The sequence below is a fragment of the Balaenoptera musculus genome, chromosome 4 (assembly GCF_009873245.2).
Source record: "Balaenoptera musculus isolate JJ_BM4_2016_0621 chromosome 4, mBalMus1.pri.v3, whole genome shotgun sequence".
NCBI classification, from domain to species: Eukaryota; Metazoa; Chordata; class Mammalia; order Artiodactyla; family Balaenopteridae; genus Balaenoptera; species Balaenoptera musculus.
The window spans coordinates 79,366,254-79,392,260 of NC_045788.1; the positions used below are offsets into that span (position 1 = coordinate 79,366,254).

Sequence of the window (26,007 nt, forward strand, 5' to 3'; positions counted from 1 at the left end):
CCATGTTCCTGCCCGCCCCTCTTCCCCCATGTCCCCGAGTGCTCTAGCTTGCTTCTGTAAGTTGTTTTTTTCCCAGCCTTTGATCTGGAGACCCACGTAGATTTTAAAACCTTCTTTGGTACATTTTCTACCAGATGGCCTCCACTGCTCTGCTTCTCCCAGTCCTGCTGGGATTTCCGACAGGGAGGGGAGCTCAGCTGGTCAGCTGAGTCCCCACGCTCCCCTTCCCGGCTTTGCAATGGACCTTTGGTGCTCCTGGCCACAGGTTCATCCTAAAGGAACTTCACTGCCCACAAGACTGGCTCTCAGTGGGTGAAAATATAGCTTCCAGGAAATGGAAAGTAACTACTCCTTAAACCAAAAACCTGGGGAGCCTTGCTAAAGTTCCCTGCCTGTGCCCCCTGCCCCCCTACCCCTCCCTCCCCCACTCCCTCCCTCCCCACTCCTCCTCCACTCCCTCCCTTCCCACCCCTCCCCACCCTCCCCTCCCCCTCCCCACTCCTCCCCCTCACTCCCTCCCCACCCCCACCCCTCCCCCACTCCCTCCCTCCCCACCCCTCCCCCCACCCCCAGCCTCTGCTCCACAACCCCTCCATCGGGTCAGCCTAGGCTAACCTACCTGAATCCACTCTCATTTTTGTTTCTAGAAGAATCCTTGGGACTATGGGTAAAGAAAAACCTAGTCAGGGGACACTTAGGTGCTCTCAGATTTTTAGCCCTCTCCTCCTCCCTCTGATGAGGTGTCAGTTCCCTCATCCTTGGTCTCTGGTGTTCATTCCTAAAACTGCTCTTTGGAGAGAACTGAAGTTTGGGGTGGGGAATCTAAAAAGAGTGAGAGTGAAACCAAGACTTCACAGAGGAAGCCGGTTTAGGCAGGTTTCCTAGTAGTGACAGCCACTGGAGAGTCCCTCAGCCTCCCCCTGTGGACACCAGCAAAATCAGTTCCAGGATCGGGAGGGAGTCAGTGTGAGGGTGCTGTTAAGGCCCTTCACTCCATCAAATTCTGCTCTTCACGGGGCAGTCCTTGTATACATTGGGCTGCAAATGGCCAGATTTCTTCTCCTATTCAAATAGCAGCTAAATGTGTCTGTGCAACGTATACTTTAAATGTTGCCCTTTCTGGGAAGAGTTGATGAGAGATAAATTCCCCCTTTCCACTAAAGCCATGCAATTTGTCTTTAATTTTATGCATGGAATTAGACTACTCCCCTACCCCCCTTTTTTTGAAATATGGAGACCATGACCTTTTGTTAAAGATTGTTTTTCCCCTAGATTACTTTGTCACTAAGAAACAAAGGGCAGCTATCTATTTCACTTTTCAGGAAAATATGCAAGAAAGAAGAAAGAGGAGGAGAGGGAGGAGAAGGGGAAGAGGAAGGGGAAGAAGAAAGAAGGAGGAGAGTAAAGGAAGGTGGTTACTTCGTCTAAGGGGTGGTTAAATAGTTTAGTGTGTTTAAGCAGTAAACACCCTACTGTTCAATCTTTAATGGGCTGTTCACTTGTCTCTTCAGCTTTCATTTATTCAAGATTGATTTCATGACAGCTACACTGTCCCATTATGAAAGCACCAAAATCATCTCTGTATTCTTCTACTGCCAGATGGTTGGCTCCTTACTGTTTCTTGGGGAACAAGGAAAACGAAATACAAACTGAAAAAAGTATGACTTTTGTAACTTTGCCAGCAGCCCTAATGGACAGTGTGGGTAGGGGGATAGCAGGCAATGTCTGTGGTAACTCAATCCCCAGAATCCTAGAATCACAAACTGCCAGGATTCCAGGGCAGGCCCCTACCCTCAGGCAGAGAAGCCCAAATGCTGATGGATACAGGGTTTGTCTCTTCTCTTAAAGGATCAAGTAATAAAACACTGCAACTTCCTCTGAAATTTGCCCTTTCCAGTTTCATCACAAAAAAACAAAAACAAAAACAAATAAAACTTCCTTAAACACAACCAAAATATCACCGGCTTCAATTTAAGATTATTTTCTCTAGTTTGGTCATCCACAGAAGTAAAGGGCATTTACATCCATTAAAAGCTCAAGGCAGTGAAAGATCATTATCAAGAACCTCAAAACCCCTTGGCCAGTCTTAAAAATATGTCAGCTCTCCTTTGATTGCTCTTTTCTCTGAATTACCCAGTTTAACATCTGTTTTATTATTGCTTGTTACTTTTTTCTGGATCCATTTCTACATTTAGTTTGAAATCGAATGTTATATTTCAATAAGGATCTGGGCTCATGTTAAAAGATAACAAAGATAATTCCCGGCCATGGTATGTCTTATTTCCACTCATACCTCCCAATATTTTGTTGCCATTTTCACCATCCTGCAGCCTCAGATTTGGCCGGTTGCCCTGATCTTTTCCTGCGATTGCTTGTTTCTTTTTCTTAGGGTCTGTCCATCTTGTTCTTCTCTCTCTCCCATTCTGTTCACCTTTGCATCCATAGTGCTTGATACAGTTCTAGGCACACAGTAGGCACTCAGTAAATTAGGGGGGATTGGCTAGATGTGACAAAGGAGTGGTACAGACATTAGGAGCTCAGAGAAGGGGAAGAGCAGATGGGGATTAGAAGAGTCAAAGAGAGCTTATTGAGGAAGTGACATTTGGTATGCTCCTTTATGGAAGGAAGATGTTTGGATGGGCAGAGAGGATGGGGAAAGGCGGTGTAGGAATTATGGTAGAGTCAAGGTTTTCAGGCACAGAGTAGAGTGCCAAATGCAGGAGGGAGAGAGGCAGTGGGCAATAGGGAAAGAGCCCTCCGTTTAGATCAGGGTTAGCTCTGAATGTCCACTTCTCTTTTCGTTTTAAGAATTCTGGTGATTTCCATCTCAGAGAACCAGAAAGAATGTGAGAGCGTACAAAGAAGAGGTGACCGCTCTCACACTGGTGGCTTTTTCCACCAGCTTTAACAGACTGTGGCACCACACGGGAGCACCGTGGTCTTAAAGCCCAGGTCTGGCCACCCCATTCTGGGTGCAGGCTATATAGATGGGTTTGAATGAAGCTGAGAAAGGAGTCACAGGGGCTCCACTGAGAGGCTGAAAGTCACTGCAACAACACTCCAGCTCCATAGCAGAAATCAGGGTGTTTGTTGCCAGGTGGGTGCCCTGGGGGACTGACCTGAAACAGAGGTCAGAAAGCTTCTTGTGACTCTTCACTGCTGGGATTGCAGCCAGTCTTGTTAGAAAAAACAAAAACACAACTTCCTGAAAATTTTTGTTAATGCAAAAATGGGTTTGTTTCTTTGGCAACAGAGAGTCCACTGTGGGAAAGGGGTTTTCTCAGCACCTAAGCTGTCCTAGCACCTTGGACCCTGAGTATGCAATATGCAAAGACTTTGCAGTAGCCCTGGGGTCCAGCCTGACCCTGCCCCGTGGCACAGTTTTAGCTCAGCCTGGCTTTTATCAGCTTGAGGAGAGTGAAACAGCTCTAAGGTCGAGAGAGGAAAGATTGAATCACCATTTTACAAAGATCACCCTGTTCAGGGCCAAAACCAAGTGTATTGTATTTACCATATTCATATATCATGTCTCCTATCGTTTTCTTTTTTTCCTCTAAATTGACTCACCTTTTTACTTCTACACATTTATTTTAGATGGGAAACCATTGTATCTCTACCATATAAGTATCCCTCCTGCCTTAGCCTAGATTCTCCAGAAAGCAAAGTTAGTTACAAAGCCCTAGATTGTTGGGAATGTAAGTCCAGTGGTGCAGGACAGGGGAATTGAAACAGGGAAGGAAGAAAAGCCAGTCCAATGGTGTCTTACCACGTTGGCCTCTGCTGCAGGCAACTGGTACTCCATCCCACCGGGACCTTCTGGAAAGCCTCATGAAATGTGTCTCTCAACTCTCCATCTGGGTGACAAAAGTAGTAAGCAGTCATCCATCATCTTCCAGCCCCTTTTGGTCAAGAGTAGCCCCATGGGTTTTAAGCCCCTCATATTTCCAAGTTGCACATGCTTTAGTACAGAATTTCCAAGGGGATCCCATGCCAAGGCAACAGAGAAGCCCCGGTGCCAGAAGCAGACTGAGAAAGGTGCAGGCTCAGACAAGGTGCTATCAAGTTCCACGGGTGCAAAGGAGATCCACTGGACCAACATGGGTTGGCTGCTCACCCATGGAATGCTCCAGAATTCTACACAGAGGTAGCAGGCTGGTTGGAAATTGTCAGGGGAGGACTAAAGTCTTCCTCACCCCACCCCTTGGTTCTGTCGCTGTGTTCACCTGAGGGTTACTCTACTGGGGCTGGGGTGATACAATGTCCAACTTGGCTAGCAGGCGCCCACTCCGTGCAGATGGTGGGGGTGGAGGGGTGGGAGTGTAGGTAAGGGTGGCCTTGTAAGCTAAGCACTCTCCCAAAGTGTCCACTACACATGAGACGGGTGGTCCACTGCTGCAGTGGCATGACTGTGACTAGGGAGGGGGTACTTCTGGGTGCTAAAACAAAACTTGAGACCAGCACAGAAACAGCCAGCCCATGAGGCTCGTAGATGATCTACCACCAAAGTCGATGGGTCGGCCCCTCCCACGGTGGGGCACCTTTCTACCCCCTCCCCCAGGCGGCCCAGTGCAGTTTCCTCTCCCCTTGACACTGAGGCAGTGCTGACACTAGGTGAGGGAGGGTGGCTGTGTGGTTTGTGACACCATCTGGAGGGGACAGTAGGACAGCAGAGGGAGCTTCCTCAAACTGCACATAAATAACACTGCTCGTCCCCTGATTTGACTTAAGTGTTCTGAACATCAGCGTTCTCTACCAAGTAAAAGGACGTTGGGAGGGGAAATGCCGCCTCTGTTAAATATCACGCAAAGGTAACTGAGTGACTTGCCAGTAGTTTGGAGACAGCAAGAAAAGAACAGAAGTGGGGCCTCATCCTTCGATTTTCAACACAAGAGAAAAAGAGGAATTGTTCTTCAGCAAGTAAGTACATTTACTATTATCTTAATATGGGATAGCTTGGTAGACCTAGTGACCAACAACCTGACTGCTTTTTAAACAAATGTACCATCACTCTTACCTCCAAGATGCATACTTTCCCCCCAAAGGGCCTTCAGGGGGTCTCTTATTCCAACATACTTGGAGAATCATCATCAGAGTTATGGCCCGTTATTTTAAGTTTCCTAGGTGGTAGAAAATATTAATTTTGGAGGCTGAATTTGAGTTTTCCAAAACCAGTAAAATTCTGATGAATAAGTGAATCCAAGCTAATCCTGACTAAAAATGGAGTGTGGCTGATAAAACAATCCAGTTTGGCTGAAAAACTGCCTCAAAGAGGGGTCCCAAACATTTCCCGGGTAGCACTAGACTATGTCTCTGGTGGCAATCTGAGAGGATCACATAGGAGCACAGCTTTCATTTTTATTCCTAAAGTTTAATATATTTACTAAAACAAAAAAAATCAGCTTCCTCACATTATAGTATATAATATAAATAAGTAATGTTTTCAGCATGTCTTTTCTCTTCCCTTTTTACTGACACTTTCCCATTGATTGAGATCCTCTACCCGTTTAAGACATACTCTTTGTGTAGAAGTATTTAAAAATGGAAACACTTGTTTTTCTCTGTTAATACTTTAAGAAAGAAGTAGTTTCGTGACTTAAGTACTGCCTTGGACAAAATATGCCCTCCCTGGTGCTCTGTGTTTTCGGTATGTTCTGAAGAGGGTCCAAGCTTTCATGGGTGGGCTTGCTGATATCCAGGGCCCTTAGAGTTCTCTGTGTTTCTAACAGTCTTCATCATCCCTTCTGGCATTGGGAGAGCTGTGGTTGGTTCTTGGAACATGCATGCACAGGCAGGGTCACCTCCGCAGAGGTCCGCCAGTTTTTGCTTTTCCCTCGAGATTGTGCCATGATTTAGAGGTTGCTCAGATTACGATCCCTGACTCATTTCAGGCGGGCAACTAACAGGTTTTACAACCCACGGTGGGCCAGTCTTCCTTCCTGGGTGACTTTTAGTTTTTCCTTTTCAGGTTGTGAAAATAAATCCATAATATTTTATGTTTAGGAGTTTGGACACCCAGGTACACCATCCAGCCTCTCCTCAGTGTGTTTTGCAAACATTGCGAGAGAACCCTCTGTGTGGGGGCAATTGAATTGTCTTCTGCCTTGCCTGGTGTAAGCTGTGAGGTGCCCGAGTCTCATTTGGCTTGAAATTGTTTGCTTTTGTTTTCCATCCTCACCAGCAGAAGCCATGGATCACACACTGAAGTGGGGGACACTCCCACCCAAGCGCCCATACCTCAAGCCCTTTCAGTTCTTGGTGCTGGCCGGTCTTTTTTACTTCTGTTCAGGTAAGCAACCCCCAGGAACTTGACTGAGTCCACTGCTTCAGGGTTTAGAGAGAGGAAATGGTGTTCTCTGTGCTGCCTCCTTCTGTGAGAGAGAAGGGACCTTCAGGGTATTTCAGTTCATTTTAGGGATGAGAAAACAGGTCCAGAGAGGTTAAAGGACCTGCCCTTGATCACACAGCAAGCCAGTGGCCAAGTTAGCTCAAGAACACAGACCTTAAAGGAAAGGTGGGGCAGTGTTATTTTAACAAAGCCAAAAGCTGATTCAGAAGGACAGCTCAGAGTTGTGATCTCTTCCACTAGGTGCTTGTTTACATTTTGTGAAACGCTAAGGCACTGGCCTTGGGCTCTGGATCCCAAACTACATTTCTATGAGACAACACAGCTAAAGTCTTCTGCTTCTAAAACTAAACAATGATGATCTTCTTTCCAAGTTGAAGGGGGAAAAGAAAGTATTGATAGTTGTAACATACAATCTTCTTAATATTAAAATTTTCTCAATATTTATTTGTATGCTTTAGGTGCTGATGCCCTTTGTCAACACAGGCATCTGACGTTAAGTAGTATCAGATTTAGCACAAATCATATTTTGAGTTATTTTTAACTTACTACATAGGTATTTCAGGTGTGTCCTACAAAGGATATTTGGACTTCTGGAGGCTTTTGTTCCATCTCAGGTGCTGAACTTGGGGGGCTGTTGGGAAGGGTGGTGCTGATCCTGCTGACAGGGTGGCTCTGACTTTTTTTTTAAAAGTCAGAACAAATAAAAGATCTGCTTTGTGCTGAGCAGCATGCTACCTGGTTTCATCAAAGTAAAGAGGAGGTTTTGCCTCCTGCAGCGTTTCCTAATCTGCAAAGAGCCGAATATCAAAGGGCCTTGTCTTAAGCGACGGTTACTTAAAACTGCAGCCATCACCCAGAATGACTAAGGTGTGAGGGAGGGCACTGGAGGGAAGGGATTACTGTAACTCTGGTATTTGTACATTGTCTGTCCTGAGCTGTAAAACTTGCTATTTTACACTGTTGCTGAACCAAGAGAACCATGAGTCAAGTTTCACATCAGATTTTGTATATCTGATGGACAGTAATATTTCCAACAGTTACAATTTTCTTTTGGGTAGTCCGGGGCAGCACTCCCAATCTAGAGTCTTCTGGGGAATCTTAATGAGTTTTAAAAGATTCAGAAGGAAATTTACAGGCTTGCTAGAAATGTGGTATGTGTGCATGCATGCGTGCAAGCGTGTCTGTGTGTGTGTGTGTGTGAGAGAGAGAGAGAGAGAGAGACAGATGGAAAGGGGAGGAGAGAGAAAGAAACAATAAAAAAGAGAGAAAGTATAAAAAGAAAATTAAAACCAAGGCTATAGAAATTATACCAGAAAAATTAGTCAGGGGCAAATGGAAGGAAATGAACTTTGAGCTAAAGAAAGATATTTAGGAAAGTACCTTGTTCTACAGCTACATCCAGATTTTATTGTTGCTATACTGAGTCAACAAAGGAATCCATGAGTTTCTTTTGTCTGAACACCTACTGTGTATCAGATGGGCCTTAAAAACTGAGGCTGGGATTCCTGCCCTCAAAGAGATGTGAGTATGTTAGTTGGAGAAGGCAAAACAAACCCACAAGCAAGTGAAGAGCAGTGAAGTGACTGGCCCTGACTGTAAGCGCCCCAGACCTGGGAAAGCTGGGACCAGGGTGGGCTGCAGCAGCGGGGCAGGCTTTACGGTGGAGGACGCGGGTGGCAACAGCATTCCGGCCGAGCAGTAGCATGAACAAAGGCACAAAGGTGAGGATGAGCCAGGGGGAAAAGGTTTATTCTTTTGTTTAATCATTTATGAATTCAACAAACACCGAGCATCTCTCATGTACAAGACACTTTTCTTGGTCCTGGGGACAAGTTGTGAGCAAAATTGACTTGGCTTTTGCCTTCATGGAATTTACAGTCATTAGGAAGAAGATGAAGATTAATCAATCATTCAGATGAACGTATGACCGAGAAACTCTCTGTTTCTCTGCCAGAGGGGACAGTGGTGAGAGTGATCTGGGTGAAGGCGGAAGGAGCAGCATGTGAGGGACACGGAGCAAGGAAGTGAAGGTGGGCAGTGTTGGGGCGGCAGGGACCCAGGGACCAGACTCCACAGGGCTGGAAGGCCAGGGATCTGAATGTTATTTGGAGGCACTGGGAAGCCATAGAAGGATTTTAAGCAGGGGAGTGACACGGTCTATACCAGCGCTGCTCACACTTTGATTATACATGCCAATCACCTGGGGGTCTTGTTAAAAAGCAGTTTCTAGCACAGGGTTTTTTTGGTTTTTTGTTTTTTTTATATTGGAGTATAGTTGCTTAACAACGTTGTGTTAGTTTCAGATGTACATCAAAGTGATTCAGTTATACATATCTACTCTTTTTCAACTTCTTTTCCCATTTAGGTTATTACACAATGTTGAGCAGAGTTCCATGTAGCACAGGAGATTTTTAGAGCAACGAAAATACTCAGTATGATACTGTAATGGTAGATGACTGTCGTTACACATTTGTCAAAACCCATAAGATGTACAACGCCAAGAGTGACCTCTAGTGTAAACTGGACTTTGGGTGATAGTGGTGTGTCAGTGTAGCTTCATCGACTGTCACAAACGTACCACTCTGGCGCCGGATATCGGTGGTGGGGAGGCTGTGCCCATGGAGGGGCGGCGGTATACGGGTACGCTCTGTACTTTACGTTTATTTTGCCGCGAACCTAAAACTGCTCTAAAAGATAAAGTCTGTATATATATTTTTAAATGCAGTTTCTGCTTAGGTGGGCCTGGGGAGGGGCCTACATTTCTGTATTTCTTTTTTTTTTAATGTAATTCTTAGGGAGGGCTGACTCTTTTTTTTTTTTAATTTATTTTTTTATTTTTATTTATGGCTGTGTTGGGTCTTCGTTTCTGTGCGAGGGTTCTCTGCACTTGTGGCAAGCGGGGGCCACTCTTCATCGCGGTGCGCGGGCCTCTGACTATCGTGGCCTCTCTTGCTGCGGAGCACAGGCTCCAGATGCGCAGGCTCAGTAGTTGTGGTTCACGGACCTAGTTGCTCTGCGGCATGTGGGATCTTCCCAGACCAGGGCCCGAACCCGTGTCCCCTGCATTAGCAGGCAGACTCTCAACCACTGCACCACCAGGGAAGCCCCATTTCTGTATTTCTAACAAGCAGTCAGGGGATGCTGATGCCGCTGGTCCACAGACCTTTAGCTTTAGTAGTAAAGCTCTAAATGACATATTTTTTTAAAAAATGGTGTTGCTGAAGCATAAAGAACGGCTTGTAGGGCAGCCATAGTGACTGCCAAAACCATTTAGTAGCTTATAGTACTTGATGATAGCTTCGATGAAAAGAATGGGATTGGAGGGAGATGGAGGGATTGGAGAATGTGTCTGATGTAGAACTGGTGAGGATTTGCCAGACTGAAGTGCAGGTGTGGATTGTGCATGGCCTGTGGGAGACAAGACTAGACAAAGAGAGTGGAGTACAATCACGGAGGACTTTGCTCAGGGCAGGGGATTTGCACACTACCCCCTCCTTTCCTCTCCTGTGTAGGAGAGCTGCACTTCCCCCTGACACCCCATCCATTGCTGCCTGGGACAAGGGACCTCTCTTTCCTGCACAGGGTGGGACCAGCAGGGCTTCTCTCCACTTCTAGTGTGGTTTGTGGAGGCAGAAACACTGGACTCATGTGCTCCAGAAACTGGTGGTTGTCTAACATGGGCAGCTTTTCCTCAGAGCTGCGGTCCTCTCAGGGAGACACAGCTCTCAGGGGAGGGGAGAGCCCTTGGGTAGGAGTAGGCCAGGGATGCAGGAGAGGTGTTGGCCTGGAATTCTGTGGCATGAGGAACACTGAGCTAGAGGAAAAGAGTGCCCTCAGAGTGCCGCTGTAAACAAAGCCTCTCCCCTCCCACCATGTTCTGTCTGCATGCTGCTGGCCAAGGCGTCCTGAAAGCCACGCTTCTTGCTGTGACTACTGTGATATCAGCTGCTGAAGTCCCCGAGGATTTTAGACATATACTGTTTAGGGAGACACACAAAAGTAAGGATCAGATTTATAACGAGTATATGGGCTGGGTCTATAGAGGAGAGAAAGTTGGGAGCAATGTAAAAATCAGGTGACAAGTCTAAATCTGTCAGCTGCTGGAGAGCAGTTACCTCTTAGCCTCCTTGTGTGCCCAGCACCCAGCCTGGGGCCCACACAAGCCCCGAGGATGCTGGTTCACTTAATCAAAAGCACTTAGAAGGGTCCAAAAAGGTCACTTCCTTTGTGTTAAAGGTCACACAGACCATTAACAGTAAATCTCCAGGTGGTGGGATTACAGGTGACTTTTATGCTTTTCCATATTTTTCATTCTTTGCAAATTTAATGTGTGTTTCTTCTAGAGTCAGGGAAAACCTTTATTTAAAAAGCACACCAAAGTCCTCAGTGAGATACATTACGGTACACGGTGATATAAGCTGCTGTGCGCACCTGATTCTTTCTCCTTTAGGAGAAGTGGTGGTGCAACCCTGCTGACCATTGCTGGGGTTCACCTCCGAGGAAGGGGCATTGTGGCCAGCCCAGTGTCCACACTGCCTCACTCTAGTTTGGAGGGACTAGGGGAGACGCATGGCTTCCTAGATTGGGTTCTTATTTTTTTAAAGCTATAAATTATATTTTATTATTGTATCTCCCAATTGTCCTGTATGGTTTTTTTCCCCCTGCAGTGACATAAAATTCACTGTTTTAAAGTGTACGATTCAGTGGTTTTTAGTATAATCACAATGTTGTGAAACCATCACCACTATCTAATTTCAGAACATTTCTATCATTCTAAAAAGAAACTCCATACCCATTAGCTGTCCCTCTCCATTCCCTCTGCCCTGTCTCCTGGTAGCCACTAATCTAATTTCTGTCTCCATGAATTTGCCTATTCTGGACATTTCTTCTAAATGGAGTTATATTATATGTGGCCTTTGTGTATGGTTTCTTTCACTTAGCATAATGTTTTCAAGGTTCATCTATGTTGTAGTAAGTATCAGTACTTCATGCCTTTTTTGGTTGAATAATATTCCATTGTAGATTGAGTTTTGAGAGGTACATTATTTGTCTAAAACTAGTGACCTCTACACTTGTTGGCAAAAAGCTCCCTCTCTTGGGGGTTTATCGGTGGAGAGTTGAAGTGGTCAGGAAGGGCAGGGGTTGGGGACTTGACTCAGTGCAAGTGTCAGCCGGTTACCACAGTGATTCTGGCCACATCCTGGGTGTGATTCAACACATGAGGTGCTGTGTCTGAGAGAAATAGCCCCATGAAAAAAATCTGTATAGCTTTTACAGTTAATAAAACACTTTACATCTGGGTGTCATATGACCCCCATGGTAATTATGTGAAGTAAGTCAGGGAGATAGTATTATGCCCATTTTGCAGAAATTATACCTTGGCCCAAGGAGTTTAATCACCTTGTTAAAGGTTATGATTCTAATGCACAGCGGTGGAACCAGATTTCATCTCCTAATGCTTAGCCAGGCATTCAGCAAATATTTATGGAGCACCTACTATGGGCCAGGCCCCGTTCTAGGTTCTGCAGATATGGCAACAAGCAAAACAGATAAAGCCCCTGCTCTCATGGCCCCCAAAGTAACTCCAGCTGATATATAGCAGCTGGAGACAAGCTCGAAGAGAAATAAATCAGGGCAAGGGGCTAACAAGTGGCAGGATGGGTGGGGTCAGGGAGGAAGGTGCTGGTTAGGGAGAGTCAGAGAAGGCCTCACCACAAGGGGACACCTTCCCTGAAGGAAGCAAGGGACAGGGCTGTGTGGATGTCTGGGGAAGCCAATGGTCCGGGTCGTGTGCCTGGCACCATGTAAGGTTTTACTTGCATTCCCTCACAGAAACCTCAACCCATGTTGTTAGGTAGGTGTTGCTAGGCTAGTTTGTAAAATGGCAAAGCAAGCTCAAAATCCAACTATTTAGGCAGTGATGCTGAGACCTGACTTTCCCCTCCAGAACCACTGAAGCGGACAAAACCCTTCAGAAATCTTTCGACCGTTTTCTTGTAAACGCGTGTAGCAGTCCCTGAGTATGGAAGCCAGGTCCTGGTGGGAATTGCCCAGAAGATTTTTGTTTCCTCTTTTCAGTCTGGTTCTTCCTCACCACCAGCGTCTGGTGAGGGGATCTCACATAGGAACATCGAAGAGCCCATTGATGGTTTGCTGTTGACCTTTAGACAAACACCCACACTTCTCCTCAGATGGCTGGACAAAAACTCCTTAAGAACTATGATTGAAATTAGCTCACTTTCAGTTAGGATTTCTTTTTGCTAATGTCACCACATGTCAAAATCATTTAGAAATCCTGGATTCTTTTTGGGTGGGAATAAACAGGGCACAGGAAAGACACAGTTATTTAGGACCCCGGATGAGTGAGTTGCTTTCTATCATGGGGTCTGTCTGGTCCATAGCAAGACCAGGGTTCCATGTGTCTGACATAACCCCTGAGTGAGATGAAAGAGACCAGAAAGTACGAGTTGGGGGTGAGAGGAGGGAGAGAGAGGAAAGGAAACTCTTACGGAAGACCTGCTATGTACTAGGGACTTTTCCATTTATATCATTTTATTTGAATTTAAGTTTACAGTGATCCTGAGAGGTAGGCATCATAACATTTTTACAGATGAGGAAACAGGTTAATCAGAAAATGACTGAGCTGGGACGAGACCCCAAATCAACAGGAATCCATAGTCCATGCACCTTCTACATATCATTTTGCTTTCGTTGTATCTCTTTTTAAAGAGAGTTTGGGTTATTTAGCTATTCTTTGCTCCCTCAAGTATACCTTTTCATTTATTTCCCCCTTTTCAGTTATATTCCCTAAATCTAGGGCTGGCAATGTTCAGCACGATTGCCAGAAGAAGTGCCTTCGATCATTCTGAGGTACTTCACACTGCTGTGAAAATACCTACCATCACAATGCTCTCTTCCTAAATGCTGCGGTAGGGCCACATCCAGTCTGATGGAGGCAGGTAGAATAGCTGGTGAGATGGAGAGGTGCTAGTGTCCCACGATCCTACTGCCCAAGGAGAGTGGGCCAGGAGATGAGATCCCTATCCTAGTGAGACATGGGCCTGCCCAGGGGTTCTGTGTGGCTCTGGAGGATACCGAAGGGAGGATGTAACATGGTAGCACTGGGGGGTTTGGGGGGGTGGTCAGTTGTGAAAGCGCCAGGGCTTTAGAGGAACTCTGCTTTTAGGTCAAGCACAGCATAGGAAAAGTTACTATGCCTTCTAAACCAAAAAACCAGAAAATATAGTCTGACAGGGATTTTGGTGCTACTGATGAGTGCTTAGGAAATAACAAAAAGATGGAGTTTGGATGCTGAAATGTTGATATTTCTGAGATATGCTGATGGGAAATGGGCAAATGTTTTAAATGGGGACCCTCTAGCAAACCTAGGTTGTAGGGCACCTGTTGTGTGGATGGCAGATAGCCAAGGGAGATAAAGACAAGATATCCATCTGTTTAGGGTAGCTAGAGAGGGCAGAAACAGTCCAGAGGAGTAACCGAAGCCTTGTCAGGTGGGGATGAGGAGAGTCATTTCAGAATGACGTCATGGGTCAAGCCGGGCCTGGAAGGAAATGGACTGTTTCTCAAAGCAAAAGAGCCCAGTGATGGAGCCCAGCTGGGAGCGGGCAGTGCTGGCTTACTTATCCTAGAACTGGGCCTCAAACTGGGGAAACCAGTAAACAAGGAGAGTGGCCCAAAAAGTTCTCTGCAAAACTGGGGCAGTTTCCTTTCCTGGGCTTAGTTTCCTCACCTGTAAAATAAGACCACCAAAATGATCAGGGAAATTCCTTCAAAATCTCACATTCCTTAACTATGGCTTCGCTATCCCTGTGGGACTGATAACGTTGTTTAACTGGTAGTTGGCACTCATATGCTTGGTCTCCTAAAGTCCTTCTTCTTTTGGGACTAGTGTGCCTTCTCTCTCATTGTCCGTGGACAGACAAATGGGTAAAGAAAATGTGGTATATACATACAACGGAATATTAGTCATTATCATCATATCCTTAAAAAGGAAGGGAATTCTGACACATGTAAAACATGGAGGAACCTTGAGGGCATTATGCTGAGTGGAATAAACCAGTCATAAAAAGACAAATACTGTATAGTTCCACTTATATTAGGTATCTAAAGTAGTAAAATTCATAGAAACATAAAGTTGAGTGGTGGTTACCAGGGGCTGGAGGGAGGGAGAAAGGGGAGTGGTTTAATGCATACAGAGTTCCAGATTTGCAAGATGGAAAAGTTCTGTTTCACAACAATGTGAATATACTTGATGCTACTGAGCTGTACATTTAAAAATGGTTAAGATGGTAAAATTTATGTTATTTTTTAATCACAATTTTTTAAATGGAGAAAAAAAGCACTGGAGACCAAAGAAACCAAAATCAAACTGAACACTCCAATCCTGCTTGGTCACTGGATACAACACTCAATTCTGTTACTGCCAACTCCAAATTCTTGCTTGTGCAGGCATCTATATTTAATAGATATAAGATCTTGTTCTGTTTGCCTCTCCATAGGCGTCATCCAGGTGACCAAAACAGTGAAAGAAGCAGCAATGCTATCCTGTGATTACAACATATCCACTGAAGAACTGAAGAGAGTTCGCATCTACTGGCAAAAGGATAATGAAATGGTGCTGGCTGTCATGTCTGGAAAAGTGAAGGTGTGGCCCAAGTACGAGAACCGCACCATCACTGATGTCACCAATAACCTCTGCATTGTGATCCTGGCTCTGCGCCTGTCGGACAATGGCACCTACACCTGTGTTATTCAGAAGGCTGAGAAAGGGTCTTACAAACTGGAGCACCTGACTTCGGTGAAGTTAATGGTCAGAGGTCAGTGGAACTTTCTGATTTTCAATAAGCCAGCAGACTCTTGATGCCCTTAAAGACATACTCCTATTGATTTAAGTGGAAATTTTACCAAAGAGGGGTGTATCTCACTTAATTTCTTAGGGTTGAGTCTCTAGTTTTACAGTGAACCCTAACTGTTTTCTCAGGATGTCCTGGAAATATCTATTAGTTGCATTTCTTGCACTTCGACAATCCAAGTTCATGACAATCACCCTGGAGAACTCTAATGACCTGAAGTATCTTCTGAATCATAAAGGGACACATTTGATTTGATGTAGCTATACTATTAACTGGATTTGATCCAGTAATATATTCTTGTAAAGTATGTTGAAAGGTATAAGAGCAATGCAGGCATAAATACTATGGCTATTGTACTATTATATTTATTGTATATTTGAAGCTCTCCTCTAACGGTCATTCCTACAAAGTTAGATGTTAGAGAACTGTGAAGGGCAGGGTAGGAAGAAGCCGTGACTTAACCACAGGTGATACTGCTAGAGGATACTAATATATCCTGAGCCCTCATTGAGAAATGGTAGTCCTGGGCCATTCCCTCATACTTGAAATTCAAACACATTTCTTTTTCTTCCTGGGCACTTGAGGCTTTAGTGGAAAGACTCAAACCCTTTAATAAAGGATAATAATTAACCTTGATATCAGTTAACTTAAGTGGATCCTTAGTGAAGTCTTCACTGTTCTTCCCTGCTTTTGGTCTTCAGTTATGTTGAATCTTTAGCTGTAACAACCAGATCATACCTAAAGCTTAGGAGGTAAGCCAAATTTACATGGAATTATCTTGAACTTCACTCTGTGTATTCCCTACCCATGGAGAAAGCAAATGATCATATGGTGGTGAGATGTGAGGGGTTCTGAGAAGCCCACCTCCTCCAAAATTCAGACCTGTGTCGACTCCTGGAATTCCCACTATTATAGCTTCTCCTGCTAATTTCAGCATTTTTTCCCCACAAGATCCCTGTTAAAGATAAAAATGTGTTCCCTGGGGGAGATGCCACCACAGACATATTAGCCTGTATTAATTAATTACATTAGAGACATAGTTAGTTTTCTAACAGAATATCCAGACAGAAGTAGACTCAGAACATGTACATTTTGATAGAAAGATAAAGAAGAAAATCCAAGGAGAAGAGGCAGAGTTTCAGGGAGGGCAGGCCCTAGTAGCAGGTTATCGTAGGAGACCAAGGACAGCTAAAGGGGTAGCATGGGAGTGCTGAGGGCACCAAAATCAGGTAAGGGAAGACGAAAATGGAAACTCTGCTTGCTTAATTAGACACAGAACCAATTCTGGTACTTCCAATTGAGTCAGTTAGAACAGTGCTTCCCAAATGATAAGGTGCCTATAACCTGGGGATGTTGTTAAAATGCAGATTCAAATGCAGCAGGTCTGGCGCTTCTAACAAGCTCCCTGGTGAGGCCTGTGCTGCTGCTGAGGATGGCAGTTTGAGAAGCAAGGCCAAGGTGACCAACTGTCCCGTTCTGCCCAGGACTGAGGGGTTTCCTTGGACATGAGATTTTCAGTGCTAATACTGAGAAAGTCTCAGGCTAACTGGGACAAGTTGCTTTCTCTATATTTGCTAAATGATGTAATAGCAGCATAGTATCAGTGGATGAAAGCCTTCATTAAGCAGCACATTTGAGGAGCTAGCTATACTAGTTAACATATTAATATGTTAATTAACTAGTTAACATATTAACTTTCTAAAACATATGCACCTTTTCCTTTCCTAATAAGATATTCTTACCCTACCTATTAAGAGTGGTGAAAACTTGGGTTAATTGATTAAAATGAGAGACAAAAGAATAATTCTTTGATGGTTCACAGTCTTGCAAAGCCTTAGGAGCTGTTACTCTAAACAGATCACCTTATAGAAGGGATAGGAGACAGAGCTTAGGCTGTTCTAAGCCAGCCAGACCTTGAAAAGATGGTTTTTAATATGATCCTTGGTATTAGTGGCATTCTTGTGGTTAAATGTTTCTTAGAAAAGCGAAGTGCAGAAATGAACATGAATCGTAATTAGGATATGAGTTACTTGGATTTGTTATTCAAAGTTAAAACATGACATACTGATGTTATGAGAAACAAACAGAATATTCTTGTTAGCTACCACTGTAATCATTTGATCTTATAGGATAAATTAAAGGAGTAAAAAATAATAATGTCAACTAAAAATGGTTCGAGAAAATGTCAAACTTAATTTAGGAACAGGATTAATTCAAAAAAGAAAGGTGACTCTATCCCTAACCAGATCCAAGTTTTTCTTTTTCTTGGCATTTATAGTCACTTGTCATAACTTTGTGCCACCAGGCAGTCCTGGAAGCTTTCACCTGGCAACTTGATTTAAATGAGGGAACTCATCTAAAAGAGGACAAATTTAAGACTCACATTAGTCTATTAACTAACTTCCTGTGTGTCAGGCTCTGTTCTATGTGATTTATATTAACGATGTCATTTAATTCTTACAACGCTGGGGGCAGGTATTATCATCCCCATCTTACAGATGAGCAAACTAAGACTAAAAGTGGTTAAGTAATTGGCCCAGTCTTAAAAGGCAAAACTGGTTTTAAAACCTGGTCTTGGGACTTCCCTGGTGGTGCAGTGGTTAAGAATCTGCCTGCCAATGTAGGGGACACCGGTTTGAGCCCTGGTCCGGGAAGATCCCACATGCTGCGGAGCAGCTAAGCCCGTGCGCCACAACTACTGAGCCTGCGCTCTAGAGCCCGCATGCCACAGCTACTGAAGCCTGCGTGCCTAGAGCCCGTGCTCTGCAACAAGAGAAACCACCGCAATGAGAAGCCTGTGCCCGGCAACGAAGAGTAGCCCCTGCTTACTGCAACTAGAGAAAGCCCACGCGCAGCAACGAAGACCCAATGCAACCAAAAATAAATAAATAAATAAAAACAAAACAAAACAAAAAACCTGGTCTTGATGACCACTGTGCTATACTACATCTCTCTGTGAGACTCTGAATTCTGAAAAGAAAACTAATATATGAGATGAAGTATGGGGGGATTGGTTCCCCACATTTATGCTAAGAAGTATAAATTCTTGAAGCCTAACAATAAGTGAGGAAGAGGTGAGGGGAGTTTTTTCCTGTGTTCTCTGCAGTCATTTCACTATGCTTTGCTTTACTTTAGTATCTTATTAGGGGGCAAATACACAAATGAAAGAGTGCCTCAAGTATCTTGGAGGAATATTAGGAAGGTCTCTCTGTCCTCATAAGGCATATCAGAAGAGCAAGGGAATCAGTAAAGTACAGTGGTTGAGATTACAGGCTCAATAGTGTAAAACTTACACAGAGGTTTATCTGATTAAAGACTACTTTTGAAAAAGTAAGGTAATGCTAAACAAACTTTAGAGTAGTGTTACTTCAGGTGAGGGAAGTAGGGAGACAGCAAAGTTAAGACCATACAAGTAGATTTACACAAGTTACTGTCAATATTCTGGTTCTCAATTTGGATGGTGGGTTCCCAGGTGTTTAGTATAGTATGAATTAATAAATAGATACATAAAAGAGAGCTACTTTGTATACCTCAAAAATTAGGAAGAAAGAGAAGAAAAAGAAGTAAAAGAAAGGAAGGAAAGGAAAGGAAAAGAAAAGAAGCCAGACATATTTTAATCTGCTTGTTTATATCTCTAATACCATGGCATTATTATTTTTCTGAGAATATATTTTTCAATATAATCTTATTTTTAATGTTTTAATAAAACAGCAATGTTTGAAGCTCTAAAAAAAAAAAAAGAAAGAAAAGAAAAGAAGTCAGGGGAAGGGAAAGGTCTGGTATCTGAAAAACTTGAATTCAAATCCCAGTTCTGCCACTTATTGGTTGTGACTTCTCTAGACCTCAATTTGATTATTTATAAAGTGAAACATTGTATTAGGTTAAATCGTATGAAATTACTGATATTTGACCTTTTTTGATCTACAACCTACCTCCTAGGGTTGTCGTAAAGACGAAATGAGATAATGTCCAGACCTAAGAAACATTAACGTGTTGTCTATTATTTTTTTCTTCACCTCTTGCAAATGCAAGTGTTGATACTATGTCAATATTTATTCACATGAACCTACTTCTTTCTTTAATAAGTGCCCTCTTACCTCCTTATGAAGAATTGATATAACCAATTCAAACCAAAGTTAGTCTTTGAATTATACATAAATATTAATGACTTAATGGGAAGTTGCAAATTATATTTTATTATTCTTATTAAAGCTAGGTATTTATTAAAAATATAAACACACACACAAATATGTAATGATACGTACTTACATCCTTGTTCTTTCTTCAGCTGACTTCCCTGTCCCTAGTATAACTGATCTTGGAAATCCATCTCCTAACATCAGAAGGATAATTTGCTCAACCTCTGGAGGTTTTCCAAAGCCTCACCTTTCCTGGTTGGAAAATGGAGAAGAATTAAATGCTACCAATACAACACTTTCCCAGGATCCTGAAACTGAGCTCTACACGATTAGCAGTGAACTGGATTTCAATATGACAAGCAACCACAGCTTCGCGTGTCTTGTCAAGTATGGAGGCTTAACAGTGTCACAGACCTTCAACTGGCAAAAATGTAAGTGATATTGTTCTGGGAAGTTTCTGCTGTGTAGAGTCTAAAAAGAAAATAACTCAGCCAGATGCATTACAGAATTATGTATATTGACTCTGATAGTATTTTTTTTGCAGTATTTTTAGACATGCAAATAAAATGATAATGAAAGTATCACTATGACTTATTAAGGTCACTGTACAAGGTTTGACTATAATGTTACTAGACTAATTTTATTTTCTTTAATAAACATTCTAAAATTTAGACATCCAAGTAAGTTCTATCGATCAAGTCAACATCTTAGGAAGTTACTATAACAATATTGTTGTTATTGAAAGCACTAAGAATTGTCCTTCTTTGGAATTGCTCTCTGGGCTTTGGCACTTTCATTTTGGGGGCCCCCTCCCCATGGTCCCATGATGTCAAATCATTGTCTTTTGAGGGTGAATGTACCTTTTAAGAACTACTGGTTCATTCAGAACCAAATCTGGTAAAGAAGGTGAATGACAAACTACTTGAGGACAATGTCTGAAAAAAGTGGTCACTTTTAACCAAAACCATGACCAAATAGTTTACCCTACATGTAGTAAACTTAAAGAATTTTCTTTCCCCAAGAGGTGAAATCATCTGAAAATATAAAATGGAAAAAGTTGGGCTTTTATAAATTTATGCATATTAAACCCATAATGGGTTATTACAGAAGAACTCAGATACTTGAAATACATTTCTAACTTGTTTGGCTGATTATATGGAGCACCACCAGGCCTCTCCCTACCCCTAGCCCCACTTATAACAATATGTTTTGTGGCTGCATAGTAAAAAATTATACATCGAGTATAATATATTATGTGTAGTATGTCTTACATCTTCCTCTTATTTTTGCTTGTAGTAGAGGAGATATTTTAGATGGTCTAGTAGATCATCTTAGTGAATGATTTACTCTAGATCTTTCTATCTTGAGTGGATTCTTTATTTTCCTCAACAGGTAATGAGATAAAATTTGGGGGGAAAATTAATCCAAGTTTTGACATGATTTTATTAATAGTCCAAACTCATCTCTATCATCTTTTATGTATTCTAAAGAATTTATAAAAATGAATTTTGAATCCTATAGTAAAACTAGTTTATTAATTCAGCATTCTTGTCACTTTATTGATATATAATTATTTAACCAATTTTAGATTATCATGACTAAGGTAGACAGTAGTACACAAATTAGTAACAGCAGCTTCAATTATATTTTATTTTGGACATCATTTATATTTGGAATATGAGTACATATGATATTCTAGGGCAAGGGTTGACAAAAATTTTCAGAAAAGGGCCAGATAGTAAATATTTATTCTTTACAGGTCATATGGTCTCTGGCAACAACTCAGTTCTGCTGTTATAGCATGAAAGCAGCCATAGAAAAGACATAAATGAATGACATAGCTGTGTTCCAACAAAATTTTATTTAAAAAAATAGGTGGTAGGCCAGGTTTGGCCTGTGCATGGTAGTTTGTTAACTTATAGGAAATAGAATGTATTCCTTTATATAAAAGGATGGAGCTATTATTTAAAGATGATTTAGACTGCCCAGCTTTATCATCTTTTCCCTAGTTTGCCTTCTCTCAATTCTTCCTTCATGCTAAGGATGAGCAGTATCCCTTTTCACGATAATTCAAAATACTAGTTCTTTGTCCTATTTGGTCCACATTCACAATGACTAATGGAGAGATGATTAACAGTATGTGTTTAATCATTCCTTCTTGCATTCAGTATTTATTAAGTAGTTATCACATACCAAGCATCCTGCTAGGCACCAGTGTTGTCTCTGTGGTCAGAGAGCTTTAAATACATCAGATCTCATGAACTGGACGGCAAGTATCATTTAGAGTCAAAAGCAAATAATGCATTTGTGGGAGAGGTCAAGGGGTGACTGCATAAACAAACGTAAATTAGGTGTATAGTTGATAGGAATAGTTATAAGTCAATGTGAATAAAGCTTTACTATTTAAATACCTACTCTTTATCCCAAATTTATTAATTAAACAGATTGGGTCTATGGATCTTTTAGCCTGGGCCTGCCCAGTTTGTTAACCCTTGATGTACTGGAAGATATGTGTGTGTGTGGAAGGGGTGAATCAGGGAGTCCCACTCAGGCTGTCTAATGAGCTATTTGTACAGATGTCCTCATGCAACTATGCACTTGGGATTTTGGGTCTGCCCTGTGGTGCCTTACCAGGTTCCTAATAGGCATCACAACAGAGCAGGTTTGCTGCTACTGGTTCCCCCTTCTTTCTCTTAAACACATACCTTCTTTCCAGGCTGAGTGAGGCTTGAGGATGGATGAGGAGTGACCTCTGAGAGGAAGTCAGGAGTGAGTTGGAACTTGTGAAACATCTGGACTCCCAGGATAATAGCAAGAGCTTCTTTGTTATTTTGGGTGTCATTCTGGTCTGCAGAGGCCAACCCTGCTAATCACTCGATGTCTCCACCCAATCTGGTGTTTTAGAGAAAAATAAAAAAACGACTTTCCCTAGTCTCTAAGTAGTAGGTGCTCTATGGTCAAATGTGCATTTTATAATGATCACTGTGGCAGAATGTGTAGGAATTATTAGAGCCCAGAAAACCAGAGGCAAAGAGACCAATATAAAGGCGACTAAGTTGGAGATCAGAAAAACCTGAACGAAGGCGGTTGCTGCAGGAGATTTGGAGAAAAGGAATCAGTTGCAGAGATTTTCTCAATACAGCACAGAAAGTCAGTGGGAGCTACTGGGCAGTGAGCACAAAGGCAAGCCTCCTCTTTTATTTGGGTCACTGATGGTGTTGCCATTCGCTGAAATGGGAGAATGCAGGTGGTAGATATGCTTTGGAAAGAATACATGGATACTGAGTTCAATTTTAGTCAGGTGGAGATGCTGGCATCCAACCATAGAGTCAACGGCTGAAAATACAAATTTGGGGCTCAGAAATGAGATCAGAAATATGGTATACAGATTTAGAAATCAGCTGGTGTTTCCAACCTTGGGTGTGGATGAGATCACCCCATGATTACCGGGGCCAGTGAGAGGAGGATGGGACCACAGATGGAACCATGGGGAACAACAGTAGTTAAAGGACAAGAAGAGGAAGAAGAGCCTACAAAGAAAACTGAGTCACAACAAACAGCAACTGAAGAATGTGGTGTCATAGACGTCCCAGGAGGAAGAGTGTCAACTGGGCCGAATGCTGATGAGAAGTCCAATAAGCTAAAGACCGAAATTTATCCCCAAGGCTTGTAATCAGAAAAATGAGAAACGGTACTTTAGTAAATGCTCAGTATTTATTTGTAAGCCATTCCAGAGAAATCAGAAGAGGGTGAGCTGCTAATATTCCTTTTGTGTCCCTGCCCTTCTCCAGATGTTGCTAACTCTTCCTCAAAGGGGTTGAAAATAAATGGTGTAGCTGCCGCTCCTGAGCAGGAGGGGACTGACAGCAGTACCGCATACACCTTTCTACTCCCACCCGCATCCGTCCTCATGTGCCCTGTCTTTTCTCTGTTCCCTGTGTTCTACAGCTGATAGTCAGTTTGTAGAGCTCTCCTTCAGGATGATCCTACCTACTACCAAGCCACATCCACGCTTGGTTCTTTGCTGGGTCTCTTCTATTCTTCCAGAAGCTCTAGGCTGTATGATGAAAAATGTGTATCTGATAATGAATGCAAAGTGGCTTCTGTAGCTTTAGGCAGCTACTATAAGGGGTGTGTTTGTGTGTGTGTGTTAAAGAGGACACCCTAAAAGGGAGAAGGCATGACGGAGCTGGAGAAGGAAAAATAAGGTATATCTAGAACACAATATCAACTATTACTAGCAATACATAGTAATATCAGCTGTAGAAATGAGATACGAAGACAAGATAGCTTTTAAAGGCTTTCCTGAGAATCTTTTTTTATGCCAACTTAACTCAGTAAATGCAAAAGTTCAAATTTTCTTTTTCACATTTAATATCTGACATCTGGTATTAGTTGCCCACAAGTATGTGTCTGATTAAAGAGTTATGCAAGAAAAATGCTAGAAGCTGCATTTTGGAGAGCTGACCAGGCAAAAAAGTGAAAAATGCTTTACAGTTGTGTCAATATAAGGGGCACAGAATGGGTATCAGGCAGTTGGAAACACATTAGAGCTGACACTATTCTTTTCCTTCAGCAGCCAAACCAGCCCCTTCTGCTAATCAGCTCCTGCTCTGGGCCATTATTATCCCAGTCTCAGCATGTGGGATTTCTGTGATCATTGCAGTAACATTAACATGCCTGTCCTGCAGTAAGTAATATTGTACTATCACAACGATCTCAATTCCTGGACACCCAAACTCTACCAGTATGGGTCAGCACCTCTCCGAGGTTGTAGCCTATTTTATTCTCATTTTTGGAGCAAATCTATGGAAACTTTAGTGTCTCCTTTACTTGTCTCAGCAAGTTCTGTTCATTCACTGGACAGATATTTCTTGGACACGTACTATGTGCCTGGCACTCTACTAGGCACTGGAGTTACAAAGATGAGAGATCACTGCCCTCAAGACACATTCTAGTTTAGTCCTTTTATTTTTCCCCTAAATGTATAATATTTTCTTGGAGACACTGAGGCTTGCTAACTAAATTGAAAACATATCTGATACAAAGTGATAGTCTAATCTTTGATTTGGAATTGGAGGAAACGCAGAATGACAAGGTTTAGGGGCAAGAATCATTTTCCTGGAGGAGGGTAAGATGCACTAATGAGATGTAGTTGAGCAACTATATGGCTACAGGTGATTTTACCAATTCTCAATTGTTCAGAATTTATTTTTGGATGAAAGATCAGGAGTGAGGAAAGAAGATATATCTAGGATATTTTTTTCCTATGAATCTAAATTTTTGGCTTTACACATATGCTACCCTCAATCTGTAATTAAATGAAGAGGAACTGCTAGGCCAGCGCTAAGGCTATAGTCATCATGAAGGAACACCAACCTTTCTTGGAGTAGAAATCTTGTACACTGAGCAAAGAAAATTGGAAGACCAACATCTGCTGATTTTCCCAACTTTCAGCACAAAAAAATGTCAAGGCTCGAGGAAGTGACTAGAGACTCTTTGCTATGAACAACCTACCCCATGGGTAGGATAAAGAGGTCTGGTGGGCTCAAGGGTGTTTCTAATACAGACTGTGAACCTCTCTAGTTCAGAGTTTTTCATCCTTAGTACTACTGACTTTGGGAGCTGTATACGTCTTTGTTTCAGGGGGCTGATCTGTGCATTGTAGGATGTTTAGCAGCATCCCTAGCCCCCACTCACTATATGCCAATAGCACCTCTTGCCCCCGTTGTGACAGCCAAAGATGTCTCTAGACATTGCACATGCCCCCAGGGGGTGATGGTGGTGGTGGCTGTGGAAATCACCCCTGGTTGAGAACCACTCCTCTAGTTCTAAGCCAGTTGAAGGTTTGCTGAAATACATGGGCGTGATTTAAGGGAAACTTACCTCCCTAGATTTTTATTGCTTGTGCTTTGTCTTCAAGGACATGCTGCAAGGTGGAGACAGAGAAGGAGGAATAAGGAGAGCATGGAAATGGAAATGATCTCCCCATCTACATAGGATCTGTGGAAGGATTGGGCTGACCAGAACACCTCGAGGTATCTTCTCTACCAGTGTGGGATATGTGAGGTCTTGTGCTCGTGAACACAGGGTTTTGTTCCTCTCAGTACCAAATTTAAGATCTTTTACTACTACCACCTTTTCAAAATCCACATTCAACGTACTCTAAACAGATGGTTGGCACCTCTCTCCTTTCTCCCCACATAAAATTTGCTTATTGTAACCTCTTCCTTTGCCGTGCCATTCTGCCATCTTGAAATGTTCCCCTCTTGCCAGTCAACTCAGTGTCTTTCAGTATCTGTCAAACACGTGTACTATTCCTGGGCTATCTCCTTATTTTGATCACTCCTTTTTCCCTGTATCCCTCAGTACTGTTGGACACAGACTGGGGTCACTCTGTACTAATTCAGTAACATCTCTTTGATCTGTCTGCCTCTTACTAACAGAGTCATCTCCCACTGACCCAATTACAGAGCCGAATTTCATAAAGAATTACCTCTCCGTGTCATTTTCTCACTAAAAAACCAGAAGAGACCCAGGGTCTACAGGAAAAGTTTCAGAACTTTTTACTTTCCACATTCCAGTTGATCTCTTCAGTCTAAACATCCTCAGTTGTTTCTATTGTTCTTCACACGGCAGTTTCCAGAAG

The 26,007-nt window shown here is 42.7% G+C and overlaps 1 protein-coding gene across 1 annotated transcript; it reads left to right on the forward strand.

The window, feature by feature from the left end:
* Positions 1-4,824: 4,824 nt before the first annotated feature.
* CD80 (CD80 molecule) lies at positions 4,825-25,449 on the forward strand. The gene is given in 7 exon segments (XM_036850904.1): positions 4,825-4,917; positions 5,966-6,286; positions 14,866-15,183; positions 19,508-19,789; positions 23,935-24,048; positions 25,282-25,341; positions 25,344-25,449. Coding segments are annotated over 6 exon segments (912 nt in total). The 5' UTR covers positions 4,825-4,917; positions 5,966-6,186; the 3' UTR covers positions 25,382-25,449.
* The last annotated feature ends 558 nt before the right edge of the window (positions 25,450-26,007 follow it).